We start from the raw sequence: 18,950 nt of genomic DNA, 5'->3' as shown, positions 1-18,950 counted from the left end.
CTCAAAGGTAATTTGAATACAAAAATAACTATTCAGCATGACAAAATAGTTTAAAAGAAAAGCTTTGAGTGAGGAAAAGAAGGGTTAAATTCTCGCATTACTGGCAGAAGGATGCAATGAGCGTGAGGTTGCTTCCATCCTGAACATTTCAAAGACAGCGGTTCACAAGAACAAGGTCAAGCAACAGACATTGGGGACAACAAAGCCACAGACTGACAGAGGGCGAAAATTATTCTCCAATGATCGAGATGACCGTCAACTCATTCGAATGTCCTTGAACAACTATAGGATGACATCAAGTGACCTAAAAAAAGAATGGCAAATGGTGTGCATGGTGAGGATGGTTCGAAACAGGCTCCTTGGGGCAGGGCTGAAGTTGTGCAAAGCTAGAAATAAGCCCTTCATCAATGAGAAGCAAAGAACAGCCAGGCTGAAGTTTGCAAAAGACCATGAGGATTGGACTGTAGAGGAATGGACTAAGGTCATCTTCTCTGACAAGTCAAATTTTCAGCTTTGCCCAACACCTGGTCATCTAATGGTTAGACAGAGACCTGGACAGGCCTACAAGCCACAGTGTCTCGCACCCACTGTGAAATCTTGGTGGATGATTTGTGATCTGGGGATGCTTCAGGAAGGCTGGAATCGAGCCGATTTGTCTTTGTGAAAGACGCATGAATCAAGCCGAGTACAAAGTACACCTGCTTCCTTCTGCTCTGACAATGTTCCCCGACTCTGAGAATTGTTTTTTCCAGCAGGACAATGCTCCATGCCACACAGCCAGGTCAATTAAGGTGTGGATGGAAGACCACCAGATCAAGACCCTGTCATGGCCAGCCCAATCCCCAGACCTGAACCCCATTGAAACCCTTTGGAATTTGATCAAGAGGAAGATGGATGGTCACAAGCCATCAAACAAAGTTACGCTATTTAAACTTTTGTGCCAGGAGTGGCATAAAGTCACCCAACAGCAATGTGACAGACTGGTGGAGAGCATGCCAAAACGCATGAAAGCTGTGATTAAAAATCAGGGTTATTCCACCAAATATTTATTTCTGAACTCTTCCTAAGTTAAAACATTTGTATTTTGTTGTTGAAAAATGAATCCGTATTCGTTTTCTTTGCATTATTTCAGGTCGGCAAACCTTTTTTTGGTTATTTTGACCTCTTATTTCTTTACAAATAAATACTCTAAATGACAATATATTTAATTGGAATTTGGGAGTAATGTTGTCAGTAGTTAATAGAATAAAAAAAATTCTTTTCATTTTACTCAAACATACCTATGAACAAGAAAACCAGAGAAACTGATAATTTTGCAGTGGTCTCTTAATTTCTTTCAGAGCTGTATATTAAGGCTTTTGGGGTTAAATGTGGAAAAGGAAATGTTGCTTCATCAAACGATTGGATAAGAGATACGTCAGCAACTAACTCAAGAAGTCTATGGTCACCAATAAAAAGAGAGATGGGATTTGTATTTGAGGAACCCACAAGCAAAAACAGCAAGATATGTCTTGTTGTGCAAGTGCTGATTACTATAGGATATGAATTATCCCCACATCACTATGGAACCAATAATCACTGCACAAGGCTCTTCTAAATGGATAATTCACTTTACACAGAAGTATTGGTACATTCAAATGTAGTAAAAAGCTGAATACAATGTAGTCAAAAGATTTGTTCTGACTACAAGCCCCTTTGTCCTTTTACATCCTTTTTTAGTCATGTGGAGATGAAATGACCTCAGGAGAATGACAGTGAGGAGGAGGAGCACCTCCACCCATCCCTCAGCTCTAAACAAACAGACTAGCCTGCCGTAGCGACCTAACAGTTTCTACACATCCACACCTCTTTCTCTCTCTCTCTCTCTCTCTAACACATTCAACTGACTCAACAAATGTTCAACAGATAAATATGCACTCAGACTAAGCAACAGACACGTCTGCATGTAACGTCAGAGTCTGTTCTCTGCTGGCCAATATAAATACAGAAAGCTTGACTGGGAGTCCCTAGCAATATTACTGGGTGCTCTGGTATTATAGACTCACAGAAACATATTAAAACACAGGCTGCATCCCAAATGGATCCCAGGTCTGTATGGTGTATAACTTTTGTCGTTCTAGTCAACAGCTGTGCACTGTAGAGAATATGATGCCGTTTGGGACACAGGCGTTGGACTTTCCACTATAATTACTAAATCCTGTCCAACATCTCAAGCAAAAATAGAAAAAAAGAGGCACTTAAACTGCTATTTCATGCCACATATTCCACCTAATAATCTTACGGGCACATATCTTTACGTATAACTCCTTGACTGGAGCCAGACACGGAGGCCAGACGGTTTTATTGCATTCTGGGATTATACAAGCCGGGCTGAAAAATGTGTGTTGTCATGGTTACCAGCTAGCTACAGTACCAGCCCACTGATCCTCATTGCTGGAGTGAGAAATTCATGACCCTTCTTTTACAGGTAGCACAGTCAGGGGTAAATTAAATAACACAGTCACAGCTCCTAATGCAGAGCCGCCATGTATCATTTGTCCTGATGTCACCACGGGAGTCACCCAGAGATTGAAACATTTTTAAAAAACTATGTACAAAAACGAATAGAAACAATCACCTAAGTGATCTCTCTAAGTGCATTATAACGCCGTACACATCTTGTCCCTTTTCATCTTCTTGGGCAGTGTGATTAACACTCCTTTTGAAGCTGTGTGATGAAACCACTGGCTGATCTAAATAAGGGTTGTAGCCTTGCCAGCGCAGGGAGGGAGGGCTAATGTTATCACTGTTCAACGTGAAGCACATGGTAAACATCACATGCTCACGATGCCCTGTGTAAGGAACTGTATTATATACTGTAAGGATGCGTCTCAAATGGCTGCCTAATGCCTACGTATCAAAAGAACCCTATGGGTCAAATGTAGTGGGAATAGGAAATCTTGTCCAGGTCCTCTAGTTGATTTTCTTTTCTCAGTGTGAACAGCAGGCGATGCCATGTGATTGACCAGCAGGGAGTTAATTGGCATCATTATTGCAGGTAAACTCAGTGAGCATGAAGGTTCAGCCTGACAGGGGTAAATGTTATGAAAGTACCTGGCTTGACCATGGAACATTCATCTTCAGTCCTCCCCTCAAACTGGCCCAGACCAGCCAAGGTCAAAACTTTGCCTAACCTGATTATACCTAATGTTCCAGACAATAGAATATATCTGCTTCTATTTTCCCCTCCGTTGGCAGAAGAAAGTGGAAATAATCCATTACAACCGGAGAGACTCCATCTGACAGAGTCCCAAATTGTCCTCTTTCACGTTAAAGTGCACTATATTTGTCCATGGCCCAGGAGACTAGTCAAAAGCATTGCAGTATATAGGGATCAGGGTTACATTCGGGATACATCCACTGCCTGCAGAAGAAGGGTGTCCTCTCCTGCCTCCTAGCAGCAGGGGCAGTGGGTCTTAACTCCTGACCAGCACAGCGTGAGTAGAGCACGCTGTGTTAAGTCCTTGTAATTAGGACTTCATGCTGCTTGCCTTTAAAGGCCTTGAAATGGGGCCTCTCACTTCCCCTCCCTTTCTATATTAATGCAATTCATTAGCTTTGACATCAGTGGTGTTTTTACCTCATCTTCGCCTTTACCGTAACACACACGCCTGTGTTTTGTTGTGGAACAATGGAATAACTTTTGCCTTTTTGTTGTGTTTGTATGGTGCCGTATGTGTTTAATTGAGTCAAAAGTGCCTATCTTTTATCTTAAAACTATTTTAACTTTGTGGAACTGGAAGTGGAACTGTGTAGAATCTTTCCTCTAATGGTTCAAAGAATGAATAAAAAAACACACAATTTGTCTCCTGCTCATCTTCCCTTACTAAACGAGACCGGAAAGGTATCAGCTAGTCCAGGATGGTACTGCGAGTGTCTAAGTCGAGTGTGAGGAGACCCTGATAGACAGACCGGCAAGAAAGTTTACAAAAATGTATTTGAAACATTAACTTAAAACATTAACTGCATGTCTTTCCGGTCATTTATGCTTGTGTCTATACTTGTGGTACATTAAAAACATTACATATGGCCCCTTTAATGTATCAACGGCACTATCCTAGACACTAAGGCTTCCACAAAGCAAGTCCTAAGCAGTCATTGAGTAGTGAAATCAGGCATACAGAGCTGTTAGTGTAAAAAGGCTTTCAACTGATATCTGAGACAACAATCCTGAGTGGTGCTCAAACAAAACCTCAAGTTCTCTTGGCCACGAGCCGCATCACCATAGCAGGAGTCACATGATGTGTGGCGTCACATGCACAAAGGCACAGCTGCTGACAAAGACAAGTAAGGAGGAGACAATACTGTCAGCAGGCTAGCGAGAAGACAGCGTAACAGTAGATCGCTATATTTGAGAGGAGGGAATAGACACGGAGTGTGTGGCTTCTACTTCTGTGGCACCTCAGCTGTCTGTGTCAAGAGGAGGCTTGTCCTTGAGTGATGGACAGCCACAGGACAGGTGAAATAAACACGGCTCAGACGCTAAGGCTAACAGCAACAGATCTAAGGGGAAAACACTTTACCTCCAGAGAGGCTCTCAAACAGCCGTGGAAAATCCCTGAAAATGTGTGTCCCAAATGACACCCTCATTCTGTGTAGTCCACTTCTCTTGCTCTGAGATGAGCCCTGGAAAGAAGTTGTGCACTACATAATGTGTAAGGTTTTGCTATTTTGCAGACTATTTCTGACTGTCTATCTTAGTATGTTACGTTGTTCCACACGGGTCAAACATATTACTTGATCACGATGGTACAGTAATATTAGATGGTAGAACTAAGTTCAGGGGTAGAACAGGCCAGTACTACTACCAGAGTCCAGCCAGTTTGACATGTGCGGCCTTGTTCTATGTTGTTGTTGTTTTGTAGGCTACTCACTGGCTATTTCCCAGGAGCCATTGCATTGTTTGGGCCTGCTGAATTTAAATCCAATGAGGATTATGTGCTTCAGCCCCGGGGAACAATGAAAAGGGGATGTGGGGGTCTTGCTGTCATGTTCCAGTGCAATGGCTGCCCACCCATAAACAGTTACTTCATGCCATGAGCCCAATTAGAGGCTGATCCATAAGGGGCTTAAACCTCCCTATGAAGCAACTCTTTGCCCCTACTAGCCTTCACTGTAGCATTGTACCCCCCTTGAATGTTCTTGCAGTTATCTGTTTTAAAATATTTGATAGAAATGTATTTAATTGTGATTATTTGGTGGACATTTCTGTTAAATTAAATATAGCTTAAGAGACCACTGCACATTTTTCTTTCCTTTCCAAAATAGTCGAAACGGAAGGTTTTGAGTGAGGAACAGAAGGGTGAAAATTAAGAGACCACTGCACATTTAACGCTTCTGTTCCTCGGTTCAACTTTTTTAGAAAACTGTATACAGTGGGTACGGAAAGTATTCAGACCCCTTTAAATTTTTCACTCTTTGTTTCATTGCAGCCGTTTGCTAAAATCAAAAAAGTTCATGTTATTTCTCATTATGTACACTCAGCACCCCACCTTGACAGAAAAATACAGAAATGTAGACATTTTTGCTAATTTATTAAATAAGAAAAACTGAAATATCACATGGTCATAAGTATTCAGACCCTTTGCTGTGACACTCATATTTAACTCACATGCTGTCCATTTCTTCTGATCCTCCTTGAGATGGTTCTACTCCTTCATTGGAGTCCTGCTGTGTTTAATTAAACTGATTGGACTTGATTAGGAAAGGCACACACCTGTCTATATAAGACCTTACAGCTCACAGTGCATGTCAGAGCAAATGAGAATCATGAGGTCGAAAGAACTGCCCAAAGGAGTGCAGAGACAGAATTGTGGCAAGGCACAGATGTTACAAAAGAATTTCTGCAGCACTCAAGGGTCCTAAGACCACAGTGGCCTCCATAATCCTTAAATGGAAGAAGTTTTGGATGACCAGAACTTTTCCTAGACCTGACCGTCCAGCCAAACTGAGCAATCGTGGGAGAAGAGCCTTGGTGAGAGAGGTGAAGAAGAACTCAAAGATCACTGTGGCTGAGCTCCAGAGATGCAGTAGGGAGAGGGGAGAAAGTTCCACAAAGTCAACTATCACTGCAGCCCTCCACCAGTTGGGGCTTTATGGCAGAGTGGCCCGACGGATGCCTCTTCTCAGTGCAAAACATATGAGGGGTCTGAATACTTTCCGTACACACTATATCACAACATTTTACATTTCAATGAAAAATAAAACACAAATGTACTTCACATTCACCTCAAGCCAGTAAATGTTAGAAACTCCTTTGGTACATGTCAGTCAACTTAGGTAATTCTCTACTTAGGTAAAAAGCTTTAAACACCTACTATATTGAGCAGTATTAAAATCCATTAAAACTGTAATTATTCAGGCTCTGTCAAAGTGTTCAGTATAATGGCTAGACAACAATTGTTAAAGAGACCATGTAAGATTTTGACTAATATCAGCATAAAACAAGCAAAATAATCACTAGATCACAAAAATGCACTTAGTGTTTCAAGATAATGGTTCATATATTCACATATTTTTTTCTTCAAATTGTTGCTGAGCTATACTCCACTTAAAATTCCTCGCCAGTCAATTTGCATTGACTTGTAAACTCCTCATATTCGTTTTAGTCACAAGCTGTACTATCTTCCCCAGCCTAAACCACCCTGGACTAGTTAATACTATTCAGGTCTGGTCGAGTGAGGTTAAGATGAGGAGGAGACAAGTAGTTAACTTTGTGTTTTTGTTTATTGTCTTGCTAAAAGGTGTATTCCAATCCCAGTGTCTAGTGAAAAGCATAATGAAACAATTTCTCTTCTAGGATTTTGCCTGTGTTTATGTGGATCCCATTTCTTTCTATATGGAAAACTCCCTAGTTTTTGCCAATGTCAAACATACCTACAGCATGATGCATCCACCACCATGCTTAAAAATAAGGAAGAAGTTACTCAGTAATGTGTTTTTTGGATTTGTCCCAAAGCATTGCATTCAGGCCAAAAAGGTTATTCTTTCAATATTTATTTTCTTCTTAGTATTAATTAACTGCCTTGATGTAGTGTGTTTTTGTTAATTTCTATTATGTATATTTATGTTATTTTGTTCACTCTGTTGTTTATGTCATTATTACTAAATGAATACAAAGTGATAAAATCACCAATGGGCTTCCTGCTGTTTCCATGCTGTCCTGCTGCTCAGTTCAGAAGACAACTATATTTTAAACACATGAGTATTAACTTTATCATGCTAAAATATACTAAATGTCTAATCTATTGTTATCAGTGTACCACTACTCTTCTTTATGATACATTTTGAAAGCTCTCTGAAATAAATCTGTGATTGAAATTCTAAATCTGACTGAGGGATCTTGCGGGTCTTGTGCGCATAAGGAACAGAGGAAGTGATTCGTAAATTTAAATCCCAGTTCTTTCACAAAGAGTGAGTCCAAGTAACTTATTACTCATGTGGTGTTAAGACAATTTAACTCCAGAACTTATTTAGGTTTATCTAAACAGTTGGTTTGAATCCAATAACTATGTTGTAATTATCCTTTTTTAACAATTGTAACAATTTCTCCGTATTCATGCTCACAGAAAATCTGAATATCAAAACTTTGTAAATATCAATAACAAAAAGCATAATGTGAGAAAAGGAATGTTAACACTTATGCATTCCACTGTAGTTTAATAACAACAAAGTTGTAGCTATTGCAAAGCCTGGTTCCAAATCTGTTAGTGCTCTTGCCAACTCCACTGGCACGAAAGTTAGTGTGCATGGTAGCACAAACTGACTGGCACTCAGGCTGACTATGTAGGCCAGGGTTGGAGAAATGCCAGGTACTAGATTTTGCCCATGGCTACCATTAACCCCTGCTATGCATACCTGTGGCTTCCTTAGAAAGCAGTAATCACACTGCACATAATCTGGACACCCCCTATGCTGTTATCTGAGTTTTCCAAGAAAACACATCCTATGCCTTTACTAGATAATCCTATGTACATTGAAAGATACTGTAAGCTACTACAACTCTCCACCTCGTATTTTCTAGTGAGTTACTTAGTGGGAACGTATCAAGTTTCCAAGCTACACCACTGTTCAAATGTTTGGGGTTACCCAGACATTAAACATACATGAAATTAGTTTAATTTGAAAACATACATTAAATGAGTTTGAATAGGAAATATAGCAAAATTAATAGGAAATATAGCAGATAAAATAATTATTTTAAATTGAAATAAGAATTGTGTCCTTCAAAGAATCCTCCATTTGCAGCAATTATAGCCTTGCAGATCTTTTGTATTGTAGTAGCCAATTTGTTGAGGTTACCTTAAGAGATATCACCCCATGTTTCCTGAAGCACCTCCCACATGTTGGATTGGCTTGATGGGCACTCAATGCAAATAGGTTTTTAGCAGTGCTGTGCACCCCTTTATGCATCCCAGAAAAAGTTCCTTTCCATTTATTCATTAATTCAAACATTCAGACACTGAGATCTCCACCACCCCAGCAACCCCCAGACCATCACATTGCCTCCACCATGCTTGACAGATGGTGTAAAGAATTCCTCCAGAATCTTTTCCTTTGCTTTACATCTCAAGAATGTTCTTCTTTGTGATCCGAAAACCACGTGGGGAGTGAAGGCTGACCCCTGTGGACCGATCCAACAGACAAGCTACTATAGCTCAAATTACTGAATATATGTATTACAAATCAAATATACAAATGTAAATCTGCATGTATGAATCAGTCCAAGAAGTAAAAATAGTCATGTGATCAGTTTTTCTCCATTCTTAATGATTATGGGAGAGCAGCATGGCCTGAATGATTGTATATGTTTCGGTAATTGTGGGTGTGTGTTAAGAGTGTGAGAGTTGATTAAGTGTGCGCGTGATGGAATGCGTATTTTGCGTTAGTGTGCAAAAGGCTCAACGGTGCAGATCAGGGTGCATGGTGGGAAGATTTAACAGTCAGTTTAACAGTCTGGTGGCCTGGGGGTAGAATCATTTCTTGCTTCTGAACCGTCTCTGTCTGCTTGATGGCAGAACAACTGCTGCTGCTGAATATCCAGCCTGCAGAGTTATGCTGTCAGCATATCTGATGTTAGTGGGAGTCAAACGTGGCCTGTTCAGTAATCGACGTATGACCACAGGTTTTACCAATCAGCGTGGTATGTAAAGGGGACGCCTCAGAGCCTGGGGTATCGCCATCATGGTTCCGGTTCCGCAGGGCTGGGTCCAACCCATCTCACAGAGGCAAGCATATCGACTACAGCCATCTTTTCATCCAAAAGAGAGAGCAGGCTGGGAACAGATCGGTTTAGTATACAATCTGTGGCTACCATCTAAACCCCTAAACTGATCTACAGGGACAATGTAGCTCGTTCTATACGTCCAGTCTCAGGGGAGACGCTCAATGCAAAGAGGTTTCTAGCCGCGCTGTCCTTTATCAGTAAATTTTCAAACGGACCCTTTTATTCAGAAACAAACGCTATCCATTTATTCATTCAAACAGGCAGACTGCTTCTTTCTTCTCATACATTGCCCTGTTAACTTCCCAGGTAAGTGTCCAGCAACCCAGTGAACACAACATGTACAGTACATGCATGTACATTTCTTTATTTACTTTCCAGCCACATGCTCGATTTCAGAAAGTGACCGTGGTATAATTGATTTAAACTACAGGTTTCCAGGATGTAAAAAAGAAGGGAGGTTTTAATGAGGAAAACGGTTTAAAACAAAGACTTCAGAAGTAAACCTGTCCACGGCCTGTCAAGCTTTATGGAGTGACCTGAGCTGCTTGGCTGTGGAGATGGCAACACTCCTGCTGATGTAAGGGAGCCTCGCGAAGCCCCTCTCCCCCTCGTCTGTTGCCCCGTCTCTCTCCCACGGTTAGAGGTGCAGCACTGACCCGTGTGTTAATCTGGAATTGAGAGAGGGCTCCTCTTTCCAAACCGGGCTGTGGGATCAGATGAAGACCACTGTCAGATGAACAGCGCAGTGTGGTTTCTCACTCCGCTCTGCCGTTGTACCTCCACTCAAGGTTTTCTCCGTCCTTTGTTACCTCACACCAAGGAGAGCTGTCCTGAACGGTGGCCATGTGACCAGGTTTCTGTTGTAACTGCTCTGCACTCTCCCACCCTCTGCAGCATTTAGTTATTTCCAAATCCATGAGCTCAAACAATATGTCTGCTCAGCAATGTCAGCTGTGGCCTTTGATGTTCTCTCTGCAGCTCTGGTTTTATTCATTATCTTCCAGTGCGTTTGCTTTTCTATGTGCGTGTGTGTCTACTTGTTTCTAAATGATTTAGAGCCAAATCCAGTCCAAAATAAAACCTAGACACCTAGCCTTTGATATGCTTACATTAAAAGGGTACTTGTACATTTCAAGATATACTGCAGCATGACAAAGCTATAGAAACAGTCATTTCTACTAGCACAGTTGCAATGGTATATTAGATACCGCAGCATGGCAAGACATAAACATTGGGTGGGTCTCGAAAGAATGTTGGCTGCTGTTTTACAAGATAACAAAAGCAAAACACATTTGCTGACAGATTCATTAAGTGTGAAAAAACAAGAAAAGAACTAGCAGACAGCTGCAGAGATGAGAGAGCCAGGCAGAGAATCTGAAGCCCACCAACACAGAGTTATTTACTCCTGCAGCCTGCACAAACATGCAGATAGTAACGGTGATGGATTAGGCAGGGGTTATCCCAGTCAGGCAACATGACGGTAATGGAGTGGGTGTGTTCAGGACAGCCGGAGCACTGCAGTGACCAGTCGAGAGATGAAAGCGGAGTACGTCTGTGCCCCAAATGGCACCTTCTTAGCAAAGTAATGCATTACCTTTGACCAAAGGGGAATAAGGAGCCATTTGGAACACACACTAGAACTAAGAAAGGGGAGATTTTAGGCTGACATGCCAGAGAAGATTAGGGATCTGGTTTCTTCCCTCTTAATCTGGGGTGGAGGGGAGTAAGTGTCACTGGCTGTGTTGAATAACAGGCAATGATACTCCTCAAGCCACCTCTAGCAGAGGAGTAGATATCAACACTCACAAGGAAAACAACTGAGGCAAAACAATTGCAACGTTGGGTAACAGATGTCCTATTGTAAGCATCCTGCACCTTGGTGCGATACATTTACTGAATTGGTATAAACTTATTCAAATGTAAACTTATTTTACATTTGGTAAAAGTAGGATATGAGCACATAACACCTTTCATTCCATAGTGGAGAGTAAATTAATGCAATGAAGTTTTTGCATCTGGTTACGGGTCTTAGACTGTTAGATCCAGTTTCCTGAAACTGTATAATCTTTGAAAAACAGGTACTGTAGAATCTTGGGTCATTTACAAAAAAAATCTTCCCAAAGGAGATGCACTGTAGAGTATCTACCTACAGTGCTGTTGAAAGTGATCTGCACATGGTTAAAAGCTTCGAGAAGGTCCCAAGAAAGTCTGACCTGCAGCCACCACCTTCCAACAAACCAACGCCAGCATAAGAATGTAACCGGTCTCGCAGCAATCACTCAACACCACACTGGTGACTTCGTAATGAGCTGGGGACAGGTTTATGTCAATAGATACCAGAGGGCCTGCTAGGACAGTGGGTGGTCAGCAACCAAACCCAATCCCCTATTCTGTACAGGTGGGATCAATTTGACCATTACAAAGGCAACGGATCCATTCTGTAGGCTGTGATGGAAAAGGTGCAGAGTGGACCACTCATGAGGTTAAGGTTCAGTAGCTCATCACTACAGGTGTGGACTGTGGAGGCTATTAAAGTTGACACAGACAGATGGGTTAACGTCTGTAAGGGAAGAAGACCTTTGTTCCGTTAGTGCGGCTGCAAATGGCGCCTTTTTCCGATTTTCTGCTCAACTTTTGACCAGGGCACAACAGGATCGCCATCCTTCTCCTCCGCACGATAGCGCAGATCAAGAGCAATCTGATCAAAGGCAGCGCAATAAATAGACAAAACGGTGTCAATTGGGTAAGAGTTATGCCTTCTTCATTGCAACTAGAAGAAAGTAGTTGCCAAGAAAACACTGGTTGTAATTTTTTACAGCCATATACAGGGGATATAAAGTCTACACACCCCTGTTAAAATGCCAGGTCCTTGCGATAATGTGAACAATTCAATTGAAAAACTGAAATCTTCGAGAAAAAAAAGAAAACCTTTACAAAGCATTAGACATACCATGGAACACAGTGAAGACCGTCATCATCAAGTGGAGAAAATATGGCACAACAGAGACATAACCAAGAACTGGATGTCCCTTCAAAATGTATAGACGAGAAGAAAACTGGTCAGAGACGCTTCCAAGAGGCCTACATTAAAGGAACTGCAGGAATATCTGGCAAGTACTGGCTGTGTGCTACATGTGACAACAATCTCCCGTATTCTTCATATGAATGGGCTATGGGGTAGGATGGCAAAACGGAAGCCTTTTATTATAAAGAAAAACATCCAAGCTTGCCTGAAGTTTGCAAAAAAAACATCAAGTCCCCCAAAAGCACATGGGAAAATGTGTTATGGTCCGATAAAACCAAGGTTGAACTTTTTGCACATAATTTTAAAAGGTATGTTTGGCACAAACCAACACTGCACATCTCCCAAAGAACACCATACCCACAGTGAAGCATGGTGGTGGCAGCATAATGCTTTGGGGCTGTTTTTTTCAGCTGGAACCAGGGCTTTAGTCAGGGTGAATGGAATTATGAACAGTTCAAAATACCAGGCAATTTTGGCACAAAACCTTCTGGCGTCCATTAGAAAGATGAAGAGGAAGTTCACCTTTCAGCATGACAACGACCTAAAGAACACATCCAAATCCACAAAAGCATGGCTTCACCAGAAGAAGTTTAACATTTTGGAATGGCCCAGCCAGAGCCCAGACCTGAATCCAAATGAACATCTGTGGGGTGATCTGAAGTGGGCTGTGCACAGATCGCAATCTGACAGATTTGGAGCGCTTTTGTAAAGAAGAGTGTGCCATGCTACTAGACTCCTACCCAAAAAGACTGAGTGCTGTAATAAAATCAAAAGGTGCTTCAACAAAGTATTAGTTTTAGTGTGTGCACAGGTTATGCAACCAGGTTATTGTGAATTTTTTGTCTGTTTTTCAATTGAATTGTTCATGTTATAGGTCAAAGGTTGAAAAAGTTCTGACATGATTTATCTTGTCTCATTCATTTACATCACAAGAACCTGGCATTTTAACAGGGGTGTGTACACTTCATATTCACTGTATATTTTTAAACCTTGTGACGTGATTTGATGTTATCAACAGGCAACAGAAACACTCACTTGTGAAAGTCTACAAATCTCCCACAGTGTTAACAAGTTGCATCTTAAAATAGAATCTGAAAAAGGATTTCCTGAAATTTCTACTCTGCAGATCTACACAACCTAATAAAGAAATGTAAGTGAAAAACACATAGCCCAAAATACATATGTAATGGATGCACTTTTTGCTATGTACAACAGTGAAAGCTTTAAAATAGCATTCTTGTGTGTGGAAGGAAGGCAATATTTTTTATCTCACATTTTTCAAGCATGGGTGTGTTCACATCATGCTATTTGTTATGCTTACAGTATGCATGGGTATAAAAACAAACAATACATCATTGTATTTCGTAGTAATTTCAAACATTTTCTATAATTTTACTTCACTTTGAAGAAAATGTTTATTAAACAAGAATTAAGACAAAATGTTGAGACTGTGCAAGGACTTTTAGACTTTCAGTAGCAACAATAAAGTCAGTAAGTGTTTTTGTTGTTGTTACATATTTTAACTCTGTTAGAAAACCACAGAGTGGGTCTATTCCAGGGTATGGAACCTAAGGGACAAAACAGTTCAGGTTGTTCAGAGAAGATGTTCTTTTATTACAAAGAAATTTTGATATCCCTTTCTTCCAATGTGAGTTATGACAAACCAATGAATAGTTCAAAGAATGTCAAGAAAATAATTGGTCACAAGCGCTTGAGGACTAATGTCAAATGAAGAGTAAAACCCCAAGTAACAATAGACTATTGATCTTTATTTTAAATGATCTTAAAATAATTAAATGCTTGAGACAATTTCAGACAAAAACAATTACAAAACATTTTTCTCCTAAACAATAGCAATCAGCCAACATATTGAGAAGGAAAAAAATCATATTTACTATGATTATGGCCTGCTTAGTAAAAGGACTACCAACGTTTTTCCAGTGAAATGTTTCTAAATAAAACTTATTAGATACATTGTAACAGCTGCTACAAGAGTCTTTGTGTATAAGGCATAATAATTTACCTTAAGTCAACCGCGCTGGTTTAAAAACAAGCAACAAAATCATAAATATTAAACAGGAAGATATGGAAAGGATAAGTTCATCTCACTGATGAAATCAGTCAGGAAAGATTCATTCTTACAATATGAGAAGTTTTCCGCTTTCCCTCCAGAGGCCATCAGGACTTAACACATTACCCAAATGTCTGCCCACAATCAGTCTGATATTATGACACACACACACACACACACACACAAAATGGTCAACTGGAAAATGAAAAAACACACCAAAGTGTAAAGAAATTACTTTAGTAAACATTCAATCACTCTCTTCCACTCCCAATGAAAAAACATGTCAAAGACCAGCCTGTATTTGGAAAATGTTTCAGACTATGGTAACCTCACACATACTTAAATGACTTGAGAATGTATCCCTGCATTGTATCTAGCCTACAGGCCCTGGGTGGATGTGAAAGCAGTAGTTCAGATAAGACAAATTGTGGAGTTGAAGTCAGGCACGCGCTGGCAGCCTTGAGTCAAGCAGACAGGAACCAAAACCATGGATGAGCAGGTGGATACTGATGCTCCAAGTTCATAGGGTATGTTGCGTAGAAGTCATAGGGTACATGCTCACTTCTCCACCCAACCAATTGACTGTGAGAGGGTCTTTTTTCTTTAATGGCCCGGTTTAAGAAAATCACTTAAATCCTTCTTTTAGTTCCACCGGTAGAGCCAAGCCGCAGGCAGAGCCAGAAGTCAAAGGTCAATACAAGCTAATGGACATGAGATCACTAATGATTTCAACTATTTCAGTGATTTAACATCATGTCATGGTTACTGGTTGTGAACATAGACAGCACATAACACGACAAGGTTACTGGCAGCAAAGACAAACATTTCATGTAACATGCCTCGTCTGTTAGTTAGTAAAAACATACACAGGAATCATGGTCACGGAGTCCGAGTGAGAGAACAATGGAAAAGACAACACTGAATGCCAAGACCGTACATTTGTCCCATACTGCACCCGAGTCCTACTACTTTGACCGGGTAGGGCACAATATAGGGAAGAGGGGGCCGCTGAGAAAACACTGGTCATCTAATGCTAATGAACATGTGCAATACACAATCATAATTAGTCCCAGAACAAAACCATCCATTAGATTTGTTGGGCCTATTTACCTAACAGACATATCATATATTACTGACCGTGTCATACTGTATCATCATAGCACTGACAGGCTTAGTGTTGGTTGATAACTCATATCCCACAGCAGGCAAGGAGAAAAATATGGTTCTATCCTTGAATAAGACAATTAGGCCTAATTTCTCATGGAAATCGATTTAGATTGGAGTGTACGCTAAATCACTTTTAAAAATGATTTAAATGATATGTTCTGTCATCATCGATGATCTATTAACCATAAATTGGCATACTTCTCCCCGTCACAATAATGAATAATTTTCCCTTTCACATCTGTATAACAGTTTGAAAACAAAAATACAACCAATACTTAGGTGGTTTCAACATCAAGCAGCAATCAGAACATAACCTTTATGAGAAATTAATAGGATTATACGTAAGCACTAAAGTGTCCATTTTTAAAAGCCATTTAAATACAGTGCATCATAAGGGATACACAAAATGTATTTCAATAACCAGGGCTGAATTGACAACTTGTAAGTTGAGTAAAACAGGTGTTCACAAACATAAAAGCAGAAAGACAATATGAACCAATCAGTTCAGTTGAAACAGCACAGTAGGAAGAAACCCTTGCTTAATGGCCCCTAGAAAGTTTTGCAGAATTCCGTCATTTGTAGCCTGCGATCACCCGTTAAAATTCCACAGAGTTTTAACCCTCCATAAGGCAGTCATATGTATTCATGTCCTTGGGGTCAGTAGTTAAAATCAAAGCAAAATTAATGACCACCAGCAAAGCAGAGCTGTGAATTTAAACTCATCTGGATGAGTCAGTTAATTGAATTGATAATGTCTCTATAATACTATCCATCCTCATAGATAACAGTCGCACTGACTCTGTCACTTTGAGTGGAAAGGTCTTTCCCTGATCCCCTGTATATACCTCAGACATACCACTCCCTACGTGAGATCACAGACCCATCCATATGGGACACGTATTCGCTGTCTGTGCTGTTATCAAAGCCATCCTCCGGCAGGTAGGGGGAGCCGTTGGTCACAGAGGGGGTGTGAACAGGTGGCCCGCTGGGGTGATGGATGTTGTTGTGGTTCTCCACAGAATAGTAGCTGCCGTCCCGGAGGCCCCTGCAGCCGTCATCCCAGTCCCCCCTGTCTTTGATGTCATTGGGGTAGTCGTTTGGGTAAATTATGTCCCGTCCCAGTTCTGGCTTGGATTTCAGCTCCTGGCTGCCCTTGCCAGTAGAGTTCTGCCCATCCCCGTAGACCTCCTGCAGCTCGTGGGGCTGGAGCACGTCCAGTTGGGACTCCTTCTGCATGTCCGAGGGGCCCAGGTACTGCTTGGTGTAGTAATCCCCCCTGAAGGTCCTGCGCTGGCGCATGAAGCAGGCTCCACCCAGGATCAAGAGCAACACCAGGAACAGCACACCACCCACAGCCCCGCCCACTATGGTACCCAGACCGCTGTCTGGCAGGGAGGCCAGCGTGGGGGAGGTAAAGGGGCCACTAGCTCGCCTTTTGTTAAGGGATGTGCTGGTCCCACCGGTGTCCAGGAAACGGCTAATAGATGTGGTGGGGACTGGGGCCATGGTGGGAGGAGGATCTGATGGAGTGAGAATGTACACAGTATAATCACAGAATATACAACAAACAGAATGAACAAATGTTTCCTGTATCCTACATTTACACTTGATTTAAGGTATGTTAAACATAGCTCACAAAAAGGTTTTAGTCTGTGAAATTCTAATTCCAACTAAGTGGTTCCAGATATGACTTTCTGTAGATCTGGATCTTCCCACAATTGTCCGGAAGACATTCTGCAGATGTGTAAATTCTCTAACATACCCTGGCAACGGTGCTGATTTAATAAAGTTGGATAAAAGCTGAATCTGTTCTCTGCAATGTTCACAGTATTTTACATAACAAAACCCAACAGACAGTAACAACATGAAATACAAAAACATTTGCAAAATACACAGATATAGTACACTACTATCTGATAAATCAGAATTAGTGTAACTTCTTCATTCCGACTGGTAATGAAGAAGTCAGCGTTAGTGAAAATAGGGCTTTTAAGGGAATTCCCATTTAAAGAAAGATTCTGGGCATTATGACAGAAGGGGTAGCCACGCTGCATTGGTACCTGTGGACCAGGGGCAGGCTTACATCTGCAGTGGTACCTGTGGACCAGGGGCAGGCTTAATCCTGAACCATACCTCGCCACAGTGCTCCAAGGTCAAGATTACTATGTTGGACTATTGACTGATCTCTAAAGAGACGACTACACTGCACTAAAAGCTGCTTCATAGCACCAGTCCTGCTTTGTGTCTACATTTAACATCGGAGATTAAGCTAGAAATGATCAAATGCAATAACGATCACAGGGAGCATAGCTTGAGCTAATGACTTCCTGGCTGCAATTTACTGGAGTGAGAATCCAACAAACCTACAATTATTTAGCATTGCCTGAGGCACCAGTGATAATGTAAAAGGCAGGGAATGGGGCGGTGGGGGGGCACTCAAGGTCAGTTGATATATAAAACATCCTCCTTTAGCTGTAATACCACCATTAGGACGGAATGCATCCATCTCCACACAGTCTCTAAGAGGAGCATATGCCGGACTCCACTGTGTTGTTGGCTTGGAGAGACCAGATAATTGCTCAGATCAAGTCTTTCCTGGACAGGATGTCAACCAATGTATTTCAAACGGCATAGCACTCGGGTGAAAAGTACTGCACTATAGTCGGAAAACGTGCCATTTGGGACACAGCCATGGTTTTTGAGCGGGAATCCAGTCCAGACCTGACCTACGCAGATGGAGTGACAGCCCGCTTTAGCTTGAGTCTTCTCCAGTCTGCACTCCTTCTCTCGCTTAGTAAGAAACCGGAGCCACTGTGTGCCAGGGGAGTGTGTGTCCAAGAGTAGCAGCCATTATGTTTGGATATGGTTTAAAAGAAAAGGGGAAATGAAAATACAAGAGCACAGTTCTCATGCTCTATGGCTAAAGAATAACAGAGTAGCCAAACATGTGAAGAGAGGAGGGGGGATGGGGAAAGAAGCTGCGGCCTGTGCGTTCTCCAAGCAGCGTTGGCTTGCATCAGAGCTGCCCAGTACTGCAGCCAAAGTGAGGCCACGTTAGGAAAAACAATGTTTAGAGATCTTTGGTGGGAAATCCTGTCTGTTTAGCGAGTCAGTGAATAATTCTAAACACATGTGTAATAAATTAAAGTAAATATCATTAGTCATCTTTTGATGAGTGAACTGAACAGGCAGCTCATTCAGCAGAGCACAGCCCCTGTGGGGAGGAAACATATTTAATATGTGTTACTATATCTGTGTGTTATTCATTGTGTCCAGCCTTGCCAAATGACCTTGAACAACAAACAAGAGAAACAAAAAGGGCACATTGCGATTCCATGAACAATAAGGCATATCGCTACGTAGTGCACACTGTTCTCCCACTAACAGTATGAAAAACTGTCTTATCACATATGTTGCCAAAC

General features: G+C 41.4%; 1 protein-coding gene across 1 annotated transcript in view; it reads right to left on the bottom strand.

Moving 5' to 3' along the window:
* Positions 1-14,038: 14,038 nt before the first annotated feature.
* The window catches only part of nectin3a (nectin cell adhesion molecule 3a), a 54,963-nt gene continuing 50,051 nt past the window's right edge, over positions 14,039-18,950 (bottom strand). The window contains exon 7 of the mRNA XM_010893645.3: positions 14,039-17,048. Within this exon, the coding sequence (XP_010891947.2) occupies positions 16,375-17,048 (674 nt within the window). The 3' untranslated portion in view covers positions 14,039-16,374. The remainder of the gene's footprint in view (positions 17,049-18,950) is intronic.

The sequence above is a fragment of the Esox lucius genome, chromosome 1, assembly GCF_011004845.1.
Source record: "Esox lucius isolate fEsoLuc1 chromosome 1, fEsoLuc1.pri, whole genome shotgun sequence".
Lineage (NCBI taxonomy): Eukaryota > Metazoa > Chordata > Actinopteri > Esociformes > Esocidae > Esox > Esox lucius.
This window is presented reverse-complemented; position numbering and strand designations above follow the sequence as displayed.